The following is a 17,941-nucleotide window of genomic DNA, read 5'->3' as shown; positions in this document are numbered from 1 at the left end:
ATCCATCATCGAGGGGTGTCGTATGAATGATAGTGGGGAATTGATGATAAGCAAAGCTTTCAAACAGAATTACAGGGCTATGTGTGCACTCTATGGCAGCCATCATCTCAAAGGTTTATTTGCAAAGAAATGTTATTTAAAATACTATGACGACAGTCTACCGGTCAGTCGAGATTTCTCTGTCAGCCGATGGACCGAAAAAGGCAAAAATGAGAAGCCCCAGTGGCAAAAAGCGCCGGCTCTGCGTGCGTCTCTACGCATCTGTTCTTCCTCCTCCTCGTCCTCTTTCTGCTTCGTGTGCACGTGCAGCCACGCCTGGCACGGGCTCCCGCACGGGTAGGCTACGCAGGCTTTGAAGTCATGTAATGGCGTTCGAATTAACGAGCATCTAGTTGCAAGTATCGGGGGTGACACGGAACAGGCAGTTGCTGCCACTGCCATCAACCCCTACCTTTTGGCACCGCCTACAGCTGCCCCGGTCATGGCATTGGTTCGGCTTTACCATTCTTCCATGGTTTTGCCTGGTTTTATCTTCTCTACCCATATTAGAGGCACGCAGCCTCGTAACTATGCCACTCTATCACGGGGAGTTCAAATTATTCGTGGCGTGACTAACTTGTGTTCGAATTAATGGGTTGGTTTTACACAGACTTCTATGGAACTTGTTCAGATCAAGGGGTGTAGTTTGAATTATCCGTGGCGTAACCGACTCGTGTTCGAATGAACGGGTTGTTTTACATAGATTTCTATGGAGCTTGGCCGGATAGTTTCAATTATCTACATGAAAGCAGTGAACAGTCACATTTTTTGTACGCATTTCTTTTATAGAGTTCCTTTTCTGACACTATACATACAGGGCGCGCACAGGTGCTTGAAAACCTTGAATACCATTGAATTACGGAAGTCTGTTTTCAAGGCCCTTAAAAACCTTGAATTTATGACTGGTCCTTGAAGATTCTTGAATTCCTTGAATACTAAATTTGAACTGGTGTTTTTCGTCATGAAAACGTTTTTGTTGCTAAACTTTTATTCTTGACTGAGTTCTGAATGAACTGCGGAGAAGGAAACGTATCAATCTTTAGCATATTTAGCGCATTCTCGTTAGGCGGCTGTCAACACTGCAGTGGGCACGTCTGCGTCGTCCCATCGCTATCGCATTGCCATTACTCACCGAGCCCAACGTTTTTAGATAGGTTTACCGAGCCGTGCAGCCGTGTCTACGCTGGTGTTGCCCTAGTGCTTGCATTTTCGGAATGAGCGTGGCTTCTGCCTGTCAGTGCACGTGATATTTTCATATGTGACACAATGCCCGGAAAGAGCAAGTTTCAGGCTACGTGGCTCCACCATGACGAATACAAGCAGTGGATTGCGCCTGATACAACGAGTCCGCATCGGGCTAAGTGCAAGCTTTGCGGTAAAACTGTGGATGGGACTGCCATGGGTGAATCCGCTTTAAAAAGTCACATGAAAATCGGCAAGCATATTGGCGCAATGAAGGTAGCGCAAGGGAGCGCGTTGAAAAGGTACCTGACGCCGGTCGCGGTAGAGCAGTCTACTAGCGCGTGTTCCTCGCAGTCGCCAAGCCTAAACGATGCTTGCAAAGCGCACGAGCTTGTCACTGACGCTGAAATTCTTTGGACTCTGAAAGTTGTGACATCCCACTTTTCGTACCGGTCGTCATCCCAAGCAGGGGAGCTATTTCAGCGCATGTTTCCGGACAGTGAAGTGGCAAAGGCGTTTTCTTGTGGTGAGAAGAAATGCGCCTATATGACGTGTCACGGTCTCAGGCCTTTCTTTCTTTCAGCATTGCCGCAAGAAATAGAACAGTGTGAATTCTATGTCGTACTGTTTGACGAGTCGGCAAATGACTTTCTGCAAAGTAAGCAAATGGATGTGCACGTGAGGTGTTGGGACTCTGCTCACCAAGTGACGACCAGCTATTACACCTCCGTTTTTATGGGGCATTCCACAGCCGATGACATTCAGGAAAACTGGTTAAGCGCCCTCAAGCCTTTGCCTCTTGCCAAGATTCTTCAGATATCGATGGATGGGCCCAATGTCAATCTGAAGTTCTTCAAAGGTCTTCAAGAGCACTTGCAAGAAAACCACCAAGTTCTGTTTGTGGACTTAGGCACTTGTGGGCTACACACAGTGCACAATGCTTACAGGGCTGGAGTTTCAGCGACTAAATGGGGACTTGACTGCTTGTTGTCTAGTTTGAGTGCAATTTTTTAAGGTGCTACAGCACGGAGACAGGACTTTTCGGCAGTTACAGGCCAAGATACCTTTCCTCTTAAGTTTGTCGCCCACCGGTGGGTGGAGAATGTTCCTGTAATTGAGAGAGCGTTGCTGTTGTGGTGTGACATGAAAAAGTACATTGAGGCTGCTAGAAAAAAAGAAGTCAACCTGCCAAAATGTGCATCGTTCAATAACTTGTGGGAGTTCTGCTGTGATGCTTTGCTGCCAGCAAAGTTGAATTTTGCCTTATGTGTGGCGATGGCACTGAACCCTTTCCTGGTAGAGTACCAGACAGACAAACCAATGGTTTTTTTCCTTGCAAGGGATTTAGAAACTGTTCTCAGAAAGCTGCTGACGAAGTTTTTGAAATGTTCGATCCTGTCTGCCAAAGGGATAGTGGGTCTGCTGAAGATCGACATTGATAATGCCGAGAACCATGTTCCACTTGAAAAGGTGGATATAGGCTACAAAGCAGAGCAAGTTCTCAAGAATTCTAAAGTGAGCTCAAAGGACGTGTTTCAATTCCGGATGGAATGTAAACAGTTTTTGATCAGTGCCACCAAGAAAGTTCTAGACAGAAGCCCCTTGAAGTTTCCATTTGTTAGGGGCCTTTCTTCACTAGACCCACGACAGATGTGCTCGAAGCCAGAGGAATGCCTTGCAGGTTTCAGAAAAGTGTTGGACACCCTCATCACTGCAGGTAGAATGGCTGATCACCTTCGAGACACGGTGCTGGCCGAGTACACGGAGCTCCTGCACGAGCAGAAACATCAGCTTAGACAATTTGACAAGTGCGCTGACAGACTGGATGAATTTTACCCTGATTTCTTGAAGTTCAGTTCAACCTACTCGAAGTTGTGGAGCATTGTGAAACTTCTGCTTGTCCTCAGTCATGGCCAGGCAACTGTCGAGCGTGGATTCAGTGTAAACCGACAGGTGTGCGCTGAGAATCTGAAGGACCTTTCATATGTTTCACAATGGGTCGTGTGCGATGCGGTTGAGAAAGCAGGTGGTGTTCTAAACATTCCAATCACCAAGGAACTGAGGATCGCTGTGTCAGCTGCAAGGCAAAAGTATGGAGCATACTTGGAAGCCCAGAAAAAGCGGCACCTTGAAGCTTCAAAGCAGAGAAAAAAGCACTGCATTGAGGAAGAGCTTGATGCAATGAAAAGAAAGAAAAAGAAGCTGGAATTGACAATTGATGATCTCATGGCATCTGCAAATGCCTATGCTAATAAAGCAGAGGCAGAAAACAATGTGACACACATTGTAAAGTCCAATAGCCTCAGAAAGACGGCCAAAGACAAGAGTGAGGAGCTACACGCCATCAAGCTCCAAATTCAACAAAAGCTGCTGGAGCTCCCCTGAAGAAGCCCTGAGGAGCTGCTTCCTAAGGATCTTTTTGTTTTGTGCAGTTGAAGCAGTGGACAATATTTTGTGAGGGTATAGGAAATAACCAACAATTTTATAAAACTAATTGTTTACTTTTCTGCGGGATATGACCAAACTTTCACTGTGATATTTTATGAAGCTATATTAAATTTTTTTCTGTGCAATAGAATCAAATCTGCGTAGTGATGTTTTTTTTCTTTGTGGAATAAATATTTCAGACGTTTTGAGAGCACTGTTTGAAGATCTTTGACATAGAAAAAAAAATTAAGCCCTCGAAGGGGGCCTTGAAAATCCTCCTGTGGGGGCTTGAAATTCCTTGAATATCCTTGAATTTTTTTCTTTGCCACCTGTACGAACCTTGACATATTATAGAACTGCGATTAAGCCTGCACCAGCATTTTTCTTTTTGTCCCTTTCAATATTTCCTTCTTTAGATACTTGCACTGTATATCCTCTCTCTTTCTTTTTTTTTTTTTTTTTTTTTGTTCTGTGCGGAGTTATTCGCGATTTTTATAGTGAAATGTTCTTTCCCTTCCTTCACGCGTACTGGTTACCTTTCCAACAATCAGAAGACGGGTGTTAGACAAGTAGTGTTCTTTCGGACTGTCGCATTGTTGGGATTTTGTTCTGCCGATTCTTTTTACTTCCGTTATGTAACATAGGTGTGGACCCTGATGGTCCAAATAGTAAATGAGGTAAAGGGCACATTGTAAAATTTTATTCATTTTTTCTTTAAATACATTCTGCAACTCTTCCTTCAATTGAAAGGGTCCGTCGTCAATTCAGGAATTCGAAAAATTTGCACGGGAGCGTAGTCGCGGGTGATGTTCATGTAAGTCTGTGGCATTGGATGGACGCTCGCTAATTCATACATGGGCGCTCAATTTCACCGGTTAATTTGAAGGAGCTGAGAGGTAACACATTCGAGCCCGGATAATTCGAATTTTGGTTATATTGAGTTCGCAGAATATCCTTTTGAAAATTTCATGCAAAAGAATAGGAAAGCTGCATCGTATATCGAACTCCAATTTCACCGGTCATTTGATATATCGAACTCTGCACCACGCACTTCCCAAAGACGACTGCATCACTCTCGGCCGTTAACCGCGTGATGTTTTCAAGCCATGTGCGGAAGGAATGAGTGTGAACCAGTTCAGCGAAGGCCGGTCTAGAGCAGCTCTGTTGCGTGTGCGTGATGGCAGGTGTGACAATGATCGCAAGCCTCCCATAGCCGAAAAGTAGCCCAGCAGCAAAGCTTCAATTTCACTTTTCATTCACACCATCCGACCACTACCATTTCAAACACTGCGTTGCGCATCACTGGTCTTCTAGCTCTATTTAGGAATTCCAGTAGTTTCCACATTTCGATGTGTTCAGCTGAAGAGGCAATTCGAATTTTCTTATTATCTAAGTGGGGTTTCCAGGTCCTCGAGGTGGCAGTTTTGACAAAAGTTGGGCTTTTTGCCATTTGTTTACAAAAAAAATGAGGCATGCAATTTTGGGGTTCAAATGGGAAAATAGTGAAGCCAGGCTGCTGACAACACGTCGAAGAAATGTTTTGGATGCATTCTACTTTCTAGATAAGTTTTAAAAATCTGGAAAGGGCAGGAGTTTACCAATATTTAGAGTGGAATTTTGCATAAGAAATGGTGTCACTCAAGGTTCATCTTTTTAGGTAAGAAATTGCATAATTACACTTTTATGTCGCCATAAGTGCCTGTACGAGTTAACATGCTTTAATGAAAATTCTGAGAAGTTTTCCATGTTAAAAACGTTTGCCTGCTCGTTTGAGCATGACAGCAAAGTAAATTTTTGTTTTTGCAAAACTAACGCTACTACTAGTTTTTTCACACCTGTCTTCAGTCGTAATTTTTTCATGCTGATAAAAATTACGGAAAATTTTGCCCGTCTCCTTTCGCATTGAATGACCCGGTATTAATATGCTGCTTCGAGAGAAACTAGCTTGCTACCAGTGAAAAGTTGCATTATTCCCACTTGGTCATCTAGTGAATTATATAAAAAAAAAAAGAAAGAAGCAGACCTGTCCTGCAAGTTCATGTTTAGTTTGTCGGTGTTCTTGTTTCCAAAAAGGCATATTTAGTGCTGAATTTCGATTAATCTTTCTCATGCTCATGTTCTTTCATGCACCTGAAACTAGGTTTAGTTTGTCGGCATTTTCATTTTTGCAGGGGCATCTTTAGTGTTGGATTTGGATTAGTCTCTCCTGAAACTGCGTGCATACTTGAGAATATTCAAAGAGAAATTTACCCCACCCCCTTTATCTCCTAATATTTTTGTGGTCTTTATTTTATGTTTGGCACTTGGATTTGCCGAGGAATTCCAGAGGCGCTTATTCTTTAATAGTATTCGAGAATAGATCAGTGGCATTTGCTGATTGTGCATTGTCTCTGCAGAGATGTTCCTGTGCCGTTCAACAGCCAAGCTCTTCCCAACTTCAGCTCGTCCACAGAAAGCAAGAGCAAGATCGTCATTGAAAAGCGGGATGAGTCCTCTAGTGTTCCTATGGCAGACATCTGCGACAAGTCCTCTGAGAAGACCCCAGGCGCAAGGGTAGGTTCGGAGCTTCATCCTTTTCTGTGGGGCGCCTGTTTTTTAGGCCCACTCTCTCTGCTCAACTAGACTGTCATTAGTATCAATGTTTCCGTGTACCGTAAAAACCCGCATATAATACGAGGTTTTTTTCTTTATTTTATCATGTCAGATGTCTGCCTCGTATTATGTGTAGATTCGTGCAAATTTCAGCCTAAATTCGCAGTTCTGGCCTCGTTATTAATTGGCGCTCTCAGCAACGGGCTTCCAGCTCGAGATGTGCGGCTGACTGCTTCGATGGTTTCGGTATCACCACTCTGACCTCGCGATCCTCGCAACCACAATGCCCGTGACGTACACACGACCGGAAAAAGGTCTATTGCACCTCATACAATGTAGGGATAGCACAAGGATCACTTGGCACATTGCTTGGGTCTCTTGCTGGCCTTTCTAGTCATGCTGAAAATTCCCTACAGCTGAATCGCGGATGCTTGACCACATTTCTCCAAGGAGCGTGTTGGTCGCGCCTTCGAGAAATGCGGGATACCAAACGTGTTTAAAGGTATAAGACAGATGTCTTTAACAAGGGACTTCCGGCAAATGGTAGCCTGGAGGACAATCTCAAAAACCCTGAATCTGAGAACCCTTTCTGGGCGCACACGCCATTCGTCTGCACGCGGTGCTAGATGTGTAGAGACGCGAGCACAGCGCATGCTAGCCGGCAGCTCATGCACTGCCGTCCCACGTCTGACCTGGAAATGGGCTACTGGTATTCAGAGGACCATGTGGCTTCCGCGATTGCTGGGGCGAATGTGAGCTTGTGTTCTCACAGTGTGTGAAATTCTGCTATCTAGCGCATCGGTGCGAGAAAGGGAGCGAACCAGCACCAGCATATATTTGGAGGTTCGTGGTACTTTTCGGCACCTGGTGTGGGGTGGTGTTGGGATGCAAAAAGTGCGGAACGCATACGCCTTGTTGCGCAGTAGCGAAATGTAGAGCAAATAAATACTTTACTGATCTTTCCTCGCTCGCATTATACAAAGAAAGGATTTTAATTATAAATGCTATCAGTTTCCAGTTGCTTAAAATATTTTAAATAAAAAATTAAATAATTTCAGAAGATTTGTTTAGGACAACATGTAATCCCGCTTCTGCATAAAGCTTGGTAGCCCAGTTGTGCGCTAAGTCCACTGTGCCCTAGTAAATGCACTGACCGAGGAACACTGCATGAGCATTGTTGCTGGGTATTTGGACCTTCAGCAAAAATCTCCAGACTGCCTTTTGCTTGTACGTTCTTCTGCAATCTTTTTGTTTGCTTTCTTAAGATGCTGATGAAAGGGTTTAGCGTGACCGTCACACAATGAAATGCATCTTGTGTGCTATCTCTTTATGTGATGCCATTGTAAAATGTGAGGTAATCAATTGGGTCACATCTTTCATGCATCTGTTACTGCTTTCTGCCTCCTTTGAAGTTGTGCATGATAAAGGGGGCTCTTCTGTCGTTCTCAGGAAGATGCTTCAGCGCCAACGCCGGCAGCACAAAACCAGGAGAAAGACACGCCCGTCCACACAACGTCAGCAGCCCCAACCAGTGCTGTGCCATCCTCTGATATGTGAGCAACGCCTGCACTTCGATGATTGCCTTTGTCCCGTCGTTTGTGAAAAAAGATACGTAACTTCTTTTAATTAAGGGTGCAGTCTGTTTCAGGAAAAAAGGTATGCAAGTAATGGCATATTCTTGTAAGCATTTCTTTGTGATGAAACAGTGTAAATGCAATGCTGTGGCCACAAGTAGTGATTCTAGTCACGGAGTAGAATTACTACACTTTACGAGTAGCGCTGAGTACAATGCGTAGTGTTAGTTTAGCTCGAAGAAGCTTCAGATGCCCTAAGTTGTTTTCTCTTGCTACCAATCACCATTCTCTCCTGTCTCATCATTTCTTCAAATGTGGTGTAAAGGCAATCTGCCACTACTTACAAAGTTGTTTGCTGGCATCTCTGATAGATGTAACCAGTCTTGATTTATGCACAGTACTTCTAAAGCCACTTCAACTCCTCTGAACTACAGTTAAAACTCGATTTAATCGAAGTGGAGGGGAGCCGCATATTATTTTATTAAATCGGTAATTTTGTTAAATCGAGGGAGACATTCCTTGACCATTTAATCCGATAAAACCGATGATTAATACGGTATAGCGGCGTCAAGGAAGTACCACGGCATTATAATTGTAAAGCGTAAACTCCGTGAAAATGAAACTGCTAATTGAAAGGATGCAACAGCGCAACTTATACGAAGAAGCAGGGAAGTTGTACTGTTACGTCTTTAGCAGCAATTGCCCACTATGTTATGTTGCTACGTTGAAATTGCGGCCTGCATAGACGATGGCTGATAGCTAGCGACTAGAAAAGGAAGCAACGAAAATTGTATGTCGGCAAGAATGGTGCCAAGGGACTACAAACTTCTTTTCTAGCGAAGAAGTCGCTGATCTTTGCTGGCTTTTAGTTTGTAAAGCAAGAACTTCATGCTTTTTTTGTCTTCCTCCCGCAGACTGTCGCAACAGATCAAGGGGATCCAAAACTTGACCCGGGGTCGGCAGCAGTGCTTCATGCCGACACCGGGTCGATGGGCGGGCTTTTTACTGTTTGCGAAATCCCCTGGATTCAGGTCAATAAATTTCCCGTTCTGCGCCGTGCAGTTCGGCAAAAGCGGGAAGAGGTCTCTCCACGATGTTACCTTTGGCTCACAATCAATAGATGTTTGGGTGTTTTAAACAGTATACATCAGACATTTAATTTTTTACCTTTATTTTTCGACAGAAAGTTTGTTAAACCTGGACAGATAATGAAATTGGTTTCATTATTTCTAGTTGCTCAAAGCATTGAACAATATGAGCGTCTGAAATTGACGCTCGTTAAATCGTGTTTCGTTAAATCGAGTTTTGACTGTATTGCCTTATACTAAAACTTATGCATGATTCTCGATTAATATCAACTTCATGGAGCCACTACACTACATTGCACCATGTGTTGCGACAGTTTTATATTCCCGATGTTATTATTTGCTGATGCTGAGCGGTGTTCACATGTAGGAAATTGAGTTAAAAAAAAAGTTGTAGTCTATAGAACTCGGTAGAAATCTATCCCTTTAATATTGAACTTCTTTCGATGTACTATTAGAGGGAGCAGCTACAAGAAACCTTTAGTAAAAAGAAACTTAAACTCCACCCAAAAGTAGTTCTTGGTAGAACTGTTTTGCTTGGTTTTCGGTTACCGTGTTTGTTTGGCAACAAACAACATATTTATGTTGAGAAATTTTGATTTAATTAAACTTTCTTTTTAGCGTTGGCGTTATTTTGTTATAGTTTGCAAAAGCAGCAGTCGTACGTGTGATTTCATTCCGTGGTCTCTTCCAGTGTATAAAAAAAAAAAAGACTCTTTAGTAAGACTAGATTATATTTCATTGGAACACAACGTATCTGTTAGTACAGGCTGATTTAAATTTTTTCTTTTGTGTTTCTTGTGAACTAGCAGTTATTGAAATACTGGTTAAATCAGTGAAAGCTTTCGATGCACTATGTACTCTGTTGTGTCTGAAATTACTTCACACTTTTGTTTCACATGCGCAGTCAGTGTTGGGGCCTTTCTTATAGAATTTTATAGTGGGCTGCTAGCCTGCCGCTCGTGACAGGAAGCATGGGCCGAGGTAGCTACGTCACCAAATGTGACTTACTCCCAGGTCAGAGAAGCCGTCTGCCAAGTCAGTTAATGACGCGGTGCTTGTTGGTAAGCGGAAAGCCACAGAAACCACTCCAGCCGTGGCGAGGCCACCGGAAAAGAAACGCGGTCGTCCTCCACTAGACCGTACTCTTCAGCAACAGCAACTTCAGCAACAACAGCAGCAGCAACAACAGCAGCAACAGGTGATATGCCAACCAGCAGGCTCCGTTGATCATTTGGCGTTGCCTAGCTGATTTACAAAGCGTTACAAAAGTAGGCTTGAAAATCAATATGCAGAAGACTAAGGTAATGTTCAACAGCCTCGGGAAGGAACAGCAGTTTACATTAGGTAGCGAAGTACTGGAAGTAGTAGGCGAATATGTCTACTTAGGACAGGTAGTAACCGCAGATCTGGACCATGAAAAGGAAATAACAAGAAGAATAAGATTGGGATGGAGCGCATTTGGCAAGCACTCGCAGATTATGTCTAGCAGCTTACCGGTATTGCTAAAGAGGAAAGTATATAACAGTTGCATCTTACCTGTACTCACCTATGGCGCTGAAATGTGGAGGCTAACCAAGAGAGGTCTGCTCAAGTTGAGGACAACCCAGAGGGCTATGGAACGAAAAATGGTAGGGGTAACATTAAACAGACAGACTGCGTGCATGAAATTTCTTTTCCTTCTATATAACAGTTGCATCAACATAGATAAAGATTTGTACCTGAAGCCGTCTTATCATCGCTCTAAAAGAATTAACCATGACATGTGTATAAGACCGTTTTCTGCTCAATGTGACTTGTTCAAATTTTCATTTTTTCCCCGTTCCATAGAAACATGGAACAACCTGCCCCACCAGTTTATGAATAATGTGTCGCTTGATGCCTTTTCTGCCAGCATTGAATCTTTTTTTTCAAGAAATGTCATTGTCGTAGAGTTGTTGTTTCACTGCCCTCTTTGTTGTTCACGAGTCTTAACGTAGCTTTTAAATATCCGCAACCTTGATGTGTTATTCACGGTGTACTCTGTATGCTTTCCTTGCTGCCTTGGAACACTATGCCTGCTGTTTATACTTTTTTTTCCACTCTTGTCAGAGCCTGAGAAAGGCTCACAGTATTGTAAAATAAATAAATAAATAAAGAGATAGGAAGCGTGCAGAGTGGGTCAGAGAAATAGCTCGGTTACCGACATTCTAGTGGAAATTAAGAAGAAGAAATGGACATGGGCTGGACATGTAGTGCGAAGAGAGGATAACCGATGGTCGCTGAGGGTAACAAACTGGATTCCAAGGGAAGGAAAGCGTAGCAGGGGGCGGCAGAAAGTTAGGTGGGCGGTTGAGATTAAGAAGTTCGCAGGGGTCAAGTGGATGCAGCTAGCACAGAACCGGGTTAAGTGGAGAAATATGGGAGAGGCCTTCGCCCTGCAGTGGGTATAGTCAGGCTGATGATGATGATGATGATGACAGCTGCCCAAGTGACTATACCTCCACCACTCACTGAATCGTCAAGCACCAGTCGAATTACCAGTTAGAATACTGGGAAATTCGTGAACCAAGCACTGGTACGGCTTTATGCGGTATTCACACGGGCATTGGAATCCCTCCCTTTCGTCTTTGAGAGGCCGCGCAGAGACGGAGCATCTGGTATCGCTCTGCCATTTGCTGTTCATGGACAGGGAAACGCCGGCAGGAACAATCAGTCTCTCTTGGGGGATATCTAGGTGATACGGCGGGAATGTCATCTAGCCAGGGCGCACTGCCACGAGTGTACACAGTGTTTTGCGGCATGCATAGAGTTCATCATGTGTGGCGCTCCTGCCTGTGCTGTATCTTGAGTTGTCGTTGGGGATTATGTGCGTGTTTTCATGAAAAATCGGTGGAAGTTATAGCCAAGTCTTCAACTAGCCCCAGTGGGGCTAGTTGAAGCTCTGGACTGATATTTGCCTGATTCATAATGCGACATGTCACTTTAGGGAGTAGTGTGCTGCAGGTGTACATACATACACACTGTAACACTTTTTTACATGATGGGTATTTTTGGCACAGCTACTTAGTAGAGTGGCAAGCAGATAGTTTTAGCTGGAATCTGAGTAGAGTGACCTTGTTGGAAGCATTGATTTTGACGCGTGTATGTGGTCTGCTTAGCACTCAGTGACGTTAGTGCTCGTGCGCTGTGTTAAAGCTGAAATTCATGGCTCCTGGCTGCGCTGTCTCACTTGAATTCTCGCAGGATGGAAAGGTTAGCATTTTTATAATGCTTGCTGCAAAAAAAAAAAACATAACTAAAATCGTACTTTTTGACAGCTGCGATGACAGAAGCGCTTATTGTGTGAATGCATCCGTTGTGCTAGATTTCCGACTTCGGGTTATGCGATGGTCTTGCAGAGTCCCCTGAAAGCCGTATGATCAGGTTTCTTCCACAGCACTTGGGACTGGTTGGAGTGTGCATGCCCCTAACCGAGTAAACTGTTTGCAGTGATCACCATCGACTAGGCTCAATGCCGGTGCTTCATGTTGGAGAGAATGAGCCTTACGCCTTTTCTTTTCTGTCAGTAGCTTTGTGGTAGTGCACAGATGGTCACTTCCAAGTGACGGTTACTGATGAGCCCATCACTGAATTCTTGCCTTTTTGTATATCATTGACTGTACCTTTGTCACTGCTGCGCCAATTTATAACAGGCACAGAAGGAGAGTGCGGCAAAGGCGTCCACTGCCCAGCAATCTGTTGCGGCTCCCCTTCGGCATCAGGCCATGTTTCCAGTGTTGAAACAGAGCATGCCAGTCACTCTCAAGGTGAGGCCTGTCCCAAGGAGTGGCTCCATGTATTCTAAGGAAGGAATTCGATGAAACTGAAGAGAACTTAGCAGCCATACATAATGCTCCTGATGTTATGCTGCAATACAGTAAAACCTCGTTACAAGAGACACTCAAGGGACTTGAAAAAGATGTCTCTTGTAAGCAAGGTTTCTTGTAACCAAAACTCTTAAAAGCACCGTGTTGATCAGTTTACTGCACATCAGCATATAAATGCATTCACACGCATTAACAGGAAATTGTTCAGGAAAGCTTAAACAAGTTATTTATACTAGTATGCATGTTTGAGTGCAGAGTGTATTCCTTCCCAAATTCTGGAGGTAAAGCACTTCACTTTGCAAGCCTTCATGTTGCTCCATTGCTGACACTTTTCCTCTGAAATGTCCTCGTAGTCATCCTCTATGGCACATGTGCAATTTACTTGCGCGAGAATTGCACACTCTGTAAGCTCTTCGGGAGCACACAAGATCTACATCTGCAGATACGAGTTCCTCAAAAGGTTCTGGTACCTCAGCAGTCTCTTGGATGCTCGCCCAAGCTTTATCTTCAAGGAAGCTTTCCACAGTATCAATATATGGGCCCTCTTACATCATATCACTACATTTAAAGCCTGCTTGTCTGAAACAGTTTTTCATTCCAGACACCTCAAATCACCTGAACAGCAAACATCGCACTAATTACTATTGTACGGTCTTACTGCCTGTCGAGCAACAGGCGTTCTACCAACCTTGTTTTGTACAGCAACTTAACAGAGTACATAATGCCTTGTCTATTGGTTGAAGGTAGGGTGTGGAGTTTGGAGGGAAAAAATAACTGGTGGCTTTGAGCATGAGAACCTTGGTGCTGCAAGGAGCATTGTCCACAAAGAGAAAGACATAAGGATTCTGAGCTTTCATCTTGTGATCAAACTTTAACAGCGAGGAGTTAAAAATGCTGGATGTCATTCATGCATTTTGATTTGCTTCGTAGGTGACAGTAATGCAATGCCAGTGGCTGAAACAATGGGGTCGTTTTGACTTTCCGATCATGGGGAAGCGCTCCTTCTCAGTTCCTGAGATAATGCAACAAAAAGGATGCTGATATGGAACAGAATTTAGCTAAGGCAATCTCAAGTGCATCATGTATGAGTTGGTATGCTTCAGCTGCATTGCATGAGCATACCTCGGCTGCGTCTCTTCTAAATAGCGAAGAATTTACTCTAGGGACCTGAAAAAGTTGCCCTTAGTAACAGATTGTCACTTGTAACCATGTCTCTTGTATGCAATGTTTTTAACATGGCACACATAGGAAAACCAACTAAACCATTTTCAAATGTCTCTTGTAACGAGATTTAACTTATAAGACATCACCAAGTTTAGTACTCGGCTGCGGGAGCAGTATGCCTTAACCACCCGATAACCTAACAAAGCCCTACACTTAAAACTGTTTTTCTGTAGAAGTATTTTTTTTCTTTTTCTTTGGGGCGCGTGCATTTTGCTAAAGCCGTCTTTAGAGCCAGGGAGGTCCTCAGTTTGTCTTGCTTGATCATTCTAGGGTTCCAAAGCTGGGCCTTTGGTAACGTGTTGCTTGGGTTTGTGTGACTCGGCTGCGTGGTGCATTTGAGCCACAACCGCACTGTTTATAACTGGGCCACTTGTTCCTTCGTGCTGGTTGATTGCAGGTTGCGCACACCGATGATTCGAAAGTGCTCAGAAGCATCCAACTGCAGACGGACATCCCGGTGCCCGGGTCACGGACAGTCAGCAAAGTGCGCTGCAGCGAGGAGGAGACTGTCTTCTGGGAGCACTTGGTCTCGGGACGAGCTGTGGCGTTGGCTGTTAGCAGGTGAGAGAGGTGTCATTTTGTGTCTGTTGTTGCAGACCAGACCTTTTCGTGCTCCCTGCTAGCCCTTTTTCATTTTTTCTGCCGAGGGCGGAATTCTCGTGATACTGTATTTACTCGCATAATGCTCGCACTTTTTTTTCATGGAAAATTGATGCTAGGTTGGGGGGTGCGATAATTATGCGAGGAAAATTTTGAGCAAATGTTTTGGAGCGCTAAAAGCAAATTTAAATAAGTGTGAATCGGGATTTTTAGATCAGCTATTGTAAATATAACCATAACATTATTTTCAAGCGTTATAAAAGTACAGGATCTCCAAAAGCACAAATTGCTAAAGCACTTTATTTACCGCGCGGAGCCTCATCATCACTCTCCGCGTTCCGTGGTACAATGCTCACAGCAGACCATACAGTTCTACTCTCGATCAGAGACTTGATCCAAGTTCATATCGACGCTGCGATCGCTGTCTCCAGTAGCGCACTATGCAGAGCTCGTTGACACCGAAGTGCCTGCTAGCAGTGCGGTTGCTATGCTGTAGCCTGTACTCGAAAGCTTTCAGCTTAAAAGCAGCTGTATAACTTGCGTATCGCCCCACCGCGATGTGGCACCAAGAACATGGTAGACGGTGGAACCAAGCAAGTAACATGGACGGAACGAAGGAACAATGAGAACGAGACGTGGAGACACCTCGCAAAATGGCGTCTATGAACATCAAAAAGGTTAAAAAAAAAAAAAAAAAAGCCGATGATATACCCCTGCACGCTATCGCCGCCTGGTAGCGTGTGCACACAATGAGGCCAGCTAGGTTCAGTAGCGCTCCAAAGATGGTGCTTGTTACTACTAGCAGCAGACTCTAGCGGTGGTAATATTGGTGGTGCAATGATTATTCGAGGAAAAAAAAAAATCTGATTTTTTTACGCCCAATGGTTGGGGTGCGAGCATTATGCGAGTAAATATGGTAATAGTACTACGGGAACGTACAGTCGAACCTCGCCACTATAAATGCTGTTTCATTGAACTATTTCTTATTCCTTGTCAGGTACCAAATAGGGGCAATTGAATACGAATTCTGAAACGTGGAGGCTAACAAAAAAAGGGTTCTGCTCTTAAGTTGGGGGCACGCAGAGAGCTGTGGGACGGAAAATGGTAGGTGTAACGTTAAGAGATAGCGTGCAGAGTGGGTCAGAGAAATAGCTCAAGTTAATTATGTTCTAGTGGAAATCGGGAAGAAATGCCATGGAGAGAGGATAACCGATGGTCGCTAAGGGTAACCAATTGAGTACCAAATGAAGGGAAGCGCAGCAGGGGCGGCAGAAATTCAAGTGGACAGATGAGGTTAAGAAATTTGCAAGGGCCGAATGGATGCAGCTGGCACAGGACTGGGTTAATGGAGGGATATGGGAGATGCCTTTGCTCTGCAGTGGGTATAGTCCAGTTGATGAAAAATGCAATTGAATATGTCTGATATTTGGTTCATATTCGTAATCGAGTAACTTATGTTTGACAGTTTCCGAATATTCAAGAACTCTTGAATGCCAGCATCGAATGCTGCACCAGCTTTATTTTTTGGCCTTGCAAAGCAATGATAACTAGGGAAAATATTCAGAGATCAAGCTTATAGCACCAGGAACACACTCAAAGACATCCTCTGAGCTTCTCTATTGTTTGTCACAAGGGACTGATATATTTGAATGCTACTATGCTTGTACCTCGTGAGAAATTCCTTGTGGGTGTTCTTCCTCATAAGACGCCTGAGAACAGTGTGGCCGGCCATCTGCTTTGAACCATCAGTGCGAGAGTGCGTGTTTGTTTCTTCTATCTTTTCACAGTGGGCTACAAACTGAAAGCCTTTGCCAATGGCGCTCGTTCTGTCACCTTCTCAACTCTTCCAGCTTGAGCTCTACCGCCTCCTTTTAGCCAGCTATAACATGCAGAAAAGCCAACTTACAAAATTTCGAGGGGTGAGTTGAGGTGTTTACAGCCAGGGCAAGTAATCATGTAAAAATCGCACATATGCCGGCACTGTCACACTGCTGCCTTAATGTAAGTACACTTCCTTCGCGTAGCCTTCGGAGTGTCAGCATATAAGGAATAGAGTAATGCCAGAGTCAGTGGATGTGAACGGGGCTATTATCAGTGGCTCACACGCTCTGTAAATGTGTTTGAAACCTGCACGAAACTAGAGGTTCTTATTGTCATGCCGTGCAAGTGAGGCGGACTGCTCATAGCCTGGCAACGACATTTCCCTCGGCAACTTGTTTCACGCATTCCCTCGGACCACGCAGCACCTTGAAATTGTTGTGTCGGTGTTTCACCTGTTCCTTAGCATCATTTTCACACTCCATTTGTTTATGTACAAGTATCTCTTGGCAATTGATCTGATCCTTTGCAGTTTCACAAAATCTTGATTCGAAAAACGGCTGTTTTGCTTCTTCCAAACCTGGCCATCGCACCGAATGACCTGTACCAGCCAAGTGGTGTGCGTGGTATGCGAGGACCGCACCCTGACGGTGCTGTCTTGCCCGACGGGTGCCAAGCTGATGCCGCCCCTGCTCCTCTCGTGGCCTGTGGCTCACATGCTCTGCACGGGCAGTTGCCTGCTCGTCTTGACCACCCACGGCTCGCTGCACGTCTGGGACTTGGCCCGGCGTGTTTGCACTGTGCGCGACGAGTCGGTGGCCCCGCTGTTCCGCGACTCGGTGGCTTCGGGGGCCACCATCAAGTCGTCCAGCATCACCAACGAGGGCCTGCCACTGCTGACGCTCACCACGGGCCGATCGTACCTGTACAGCAGGGATCTAGCCTCGTGGCTCCTGCTGACGGGCAGCGAGGATGCGGTGGCGCAGTGCTCGGACCATCATGCGTCCATGCCGCCTGCCGATGAAATCACTGTGAAGGGCTCGAATCACCTGCCCCTCGGATCGCTTCAGCGCAATATGTTCAAGTACGTCTTCATTGTCTTCTGTGCTACTGCAAAACCGGGAAGGGCCTTTTTTTTTTTTTTTTTTTTTTTCGTTTTTGCTCCGAGAACAGTAGATCAAGGGAATGAGCTTGAAACTAGAATTGGGGTGCGCAAAGTCACCCAGTCTCATAGAATCCTTTCATTAAAGGGGTCATGCCATGGTCATCTAATATATTGCAGTTTTGTAGTCTGGCAAATAATATTGGACCTTATTATTTTATTTCCAAGATTTGAACGCCCTAGACGCATTCTTTATTTCTAAATAAGTTACTGAAGTTGAGACCGCGAAGTTCCTCCCACTGACTGCTATCGCCTTGTTGAAACGATTGGTGACGCCACATACTGACCTTGGTCAGACCAGCATGACTCCGAATGAGTGTAGTCAGTACGTTTCTGAAATCAGAACACAGATAGTTGTGAAGCGCGATTTAGTTCTTGCCCACATATTCA

General features: G+C 44.6%; 1 protein-coding gene and 1 pseudogene across 2 annotated transcripts in view; both read left to right on the top strand.

The window, feature by feature from the left end:
* Nucleotides 1–17,941, top strand: part of LOC146196870 (protein HIRA-like) — a 56,743-nt gene that overhangs the window by 20,471 nt on the left and 18,331 nt on the right. For both annotated transcript variants that reach the window (XM_084598562.1, XM_084598561.1), the window contains exons 15-20: nt 6,045–6,201; nt 7,690–7,793; nt 9,917–10,100; nt 12,574–12,687; nt 14,369–14,532; nt 17,000–17,473. In XM_084598562.1, the coding sequence (XP_084454688.1) occupies nt 6,045–6,201; nt 7,690–7,793; nt 9,917–10,100; nt 12,574–12,687; nt 14,369–14,532; nt 17,000–17,473 (1,197 nt within the window). The remainder of the gene's footprint in view (nt 1–6,044; nt 6,202–7,689; nt 7,794–9,916; nt 10,101–12,573; nt 12,688–14,368; nt 14,533–16,999; nt 17,474–17,941) is intronic.
* LOC146196871 (uncharacterized) lies at nt 1,289–3,606 on the top strand (annotated as a pseudogene).

This window comes from Amblyomma maculatum, chromosome 3, assembly GCF_055883805.1.
Source record: "Amblyomma maculatum isolate TAMU_Amacu chromosome 3, ASM5588380v1, whole genome shotgun sequence".
Taxonomy (NCBI): Eukaryota; Metazoa; Arthropoda; class Arachnida; order Ixodida; family Ixodidae; genus Amblyomma; species Amblyomma maculatum.
Note: the sequence above shows the minus strand (reverse complement) of the source record. Positions and strands in the feature narration are given on the sequence as shown.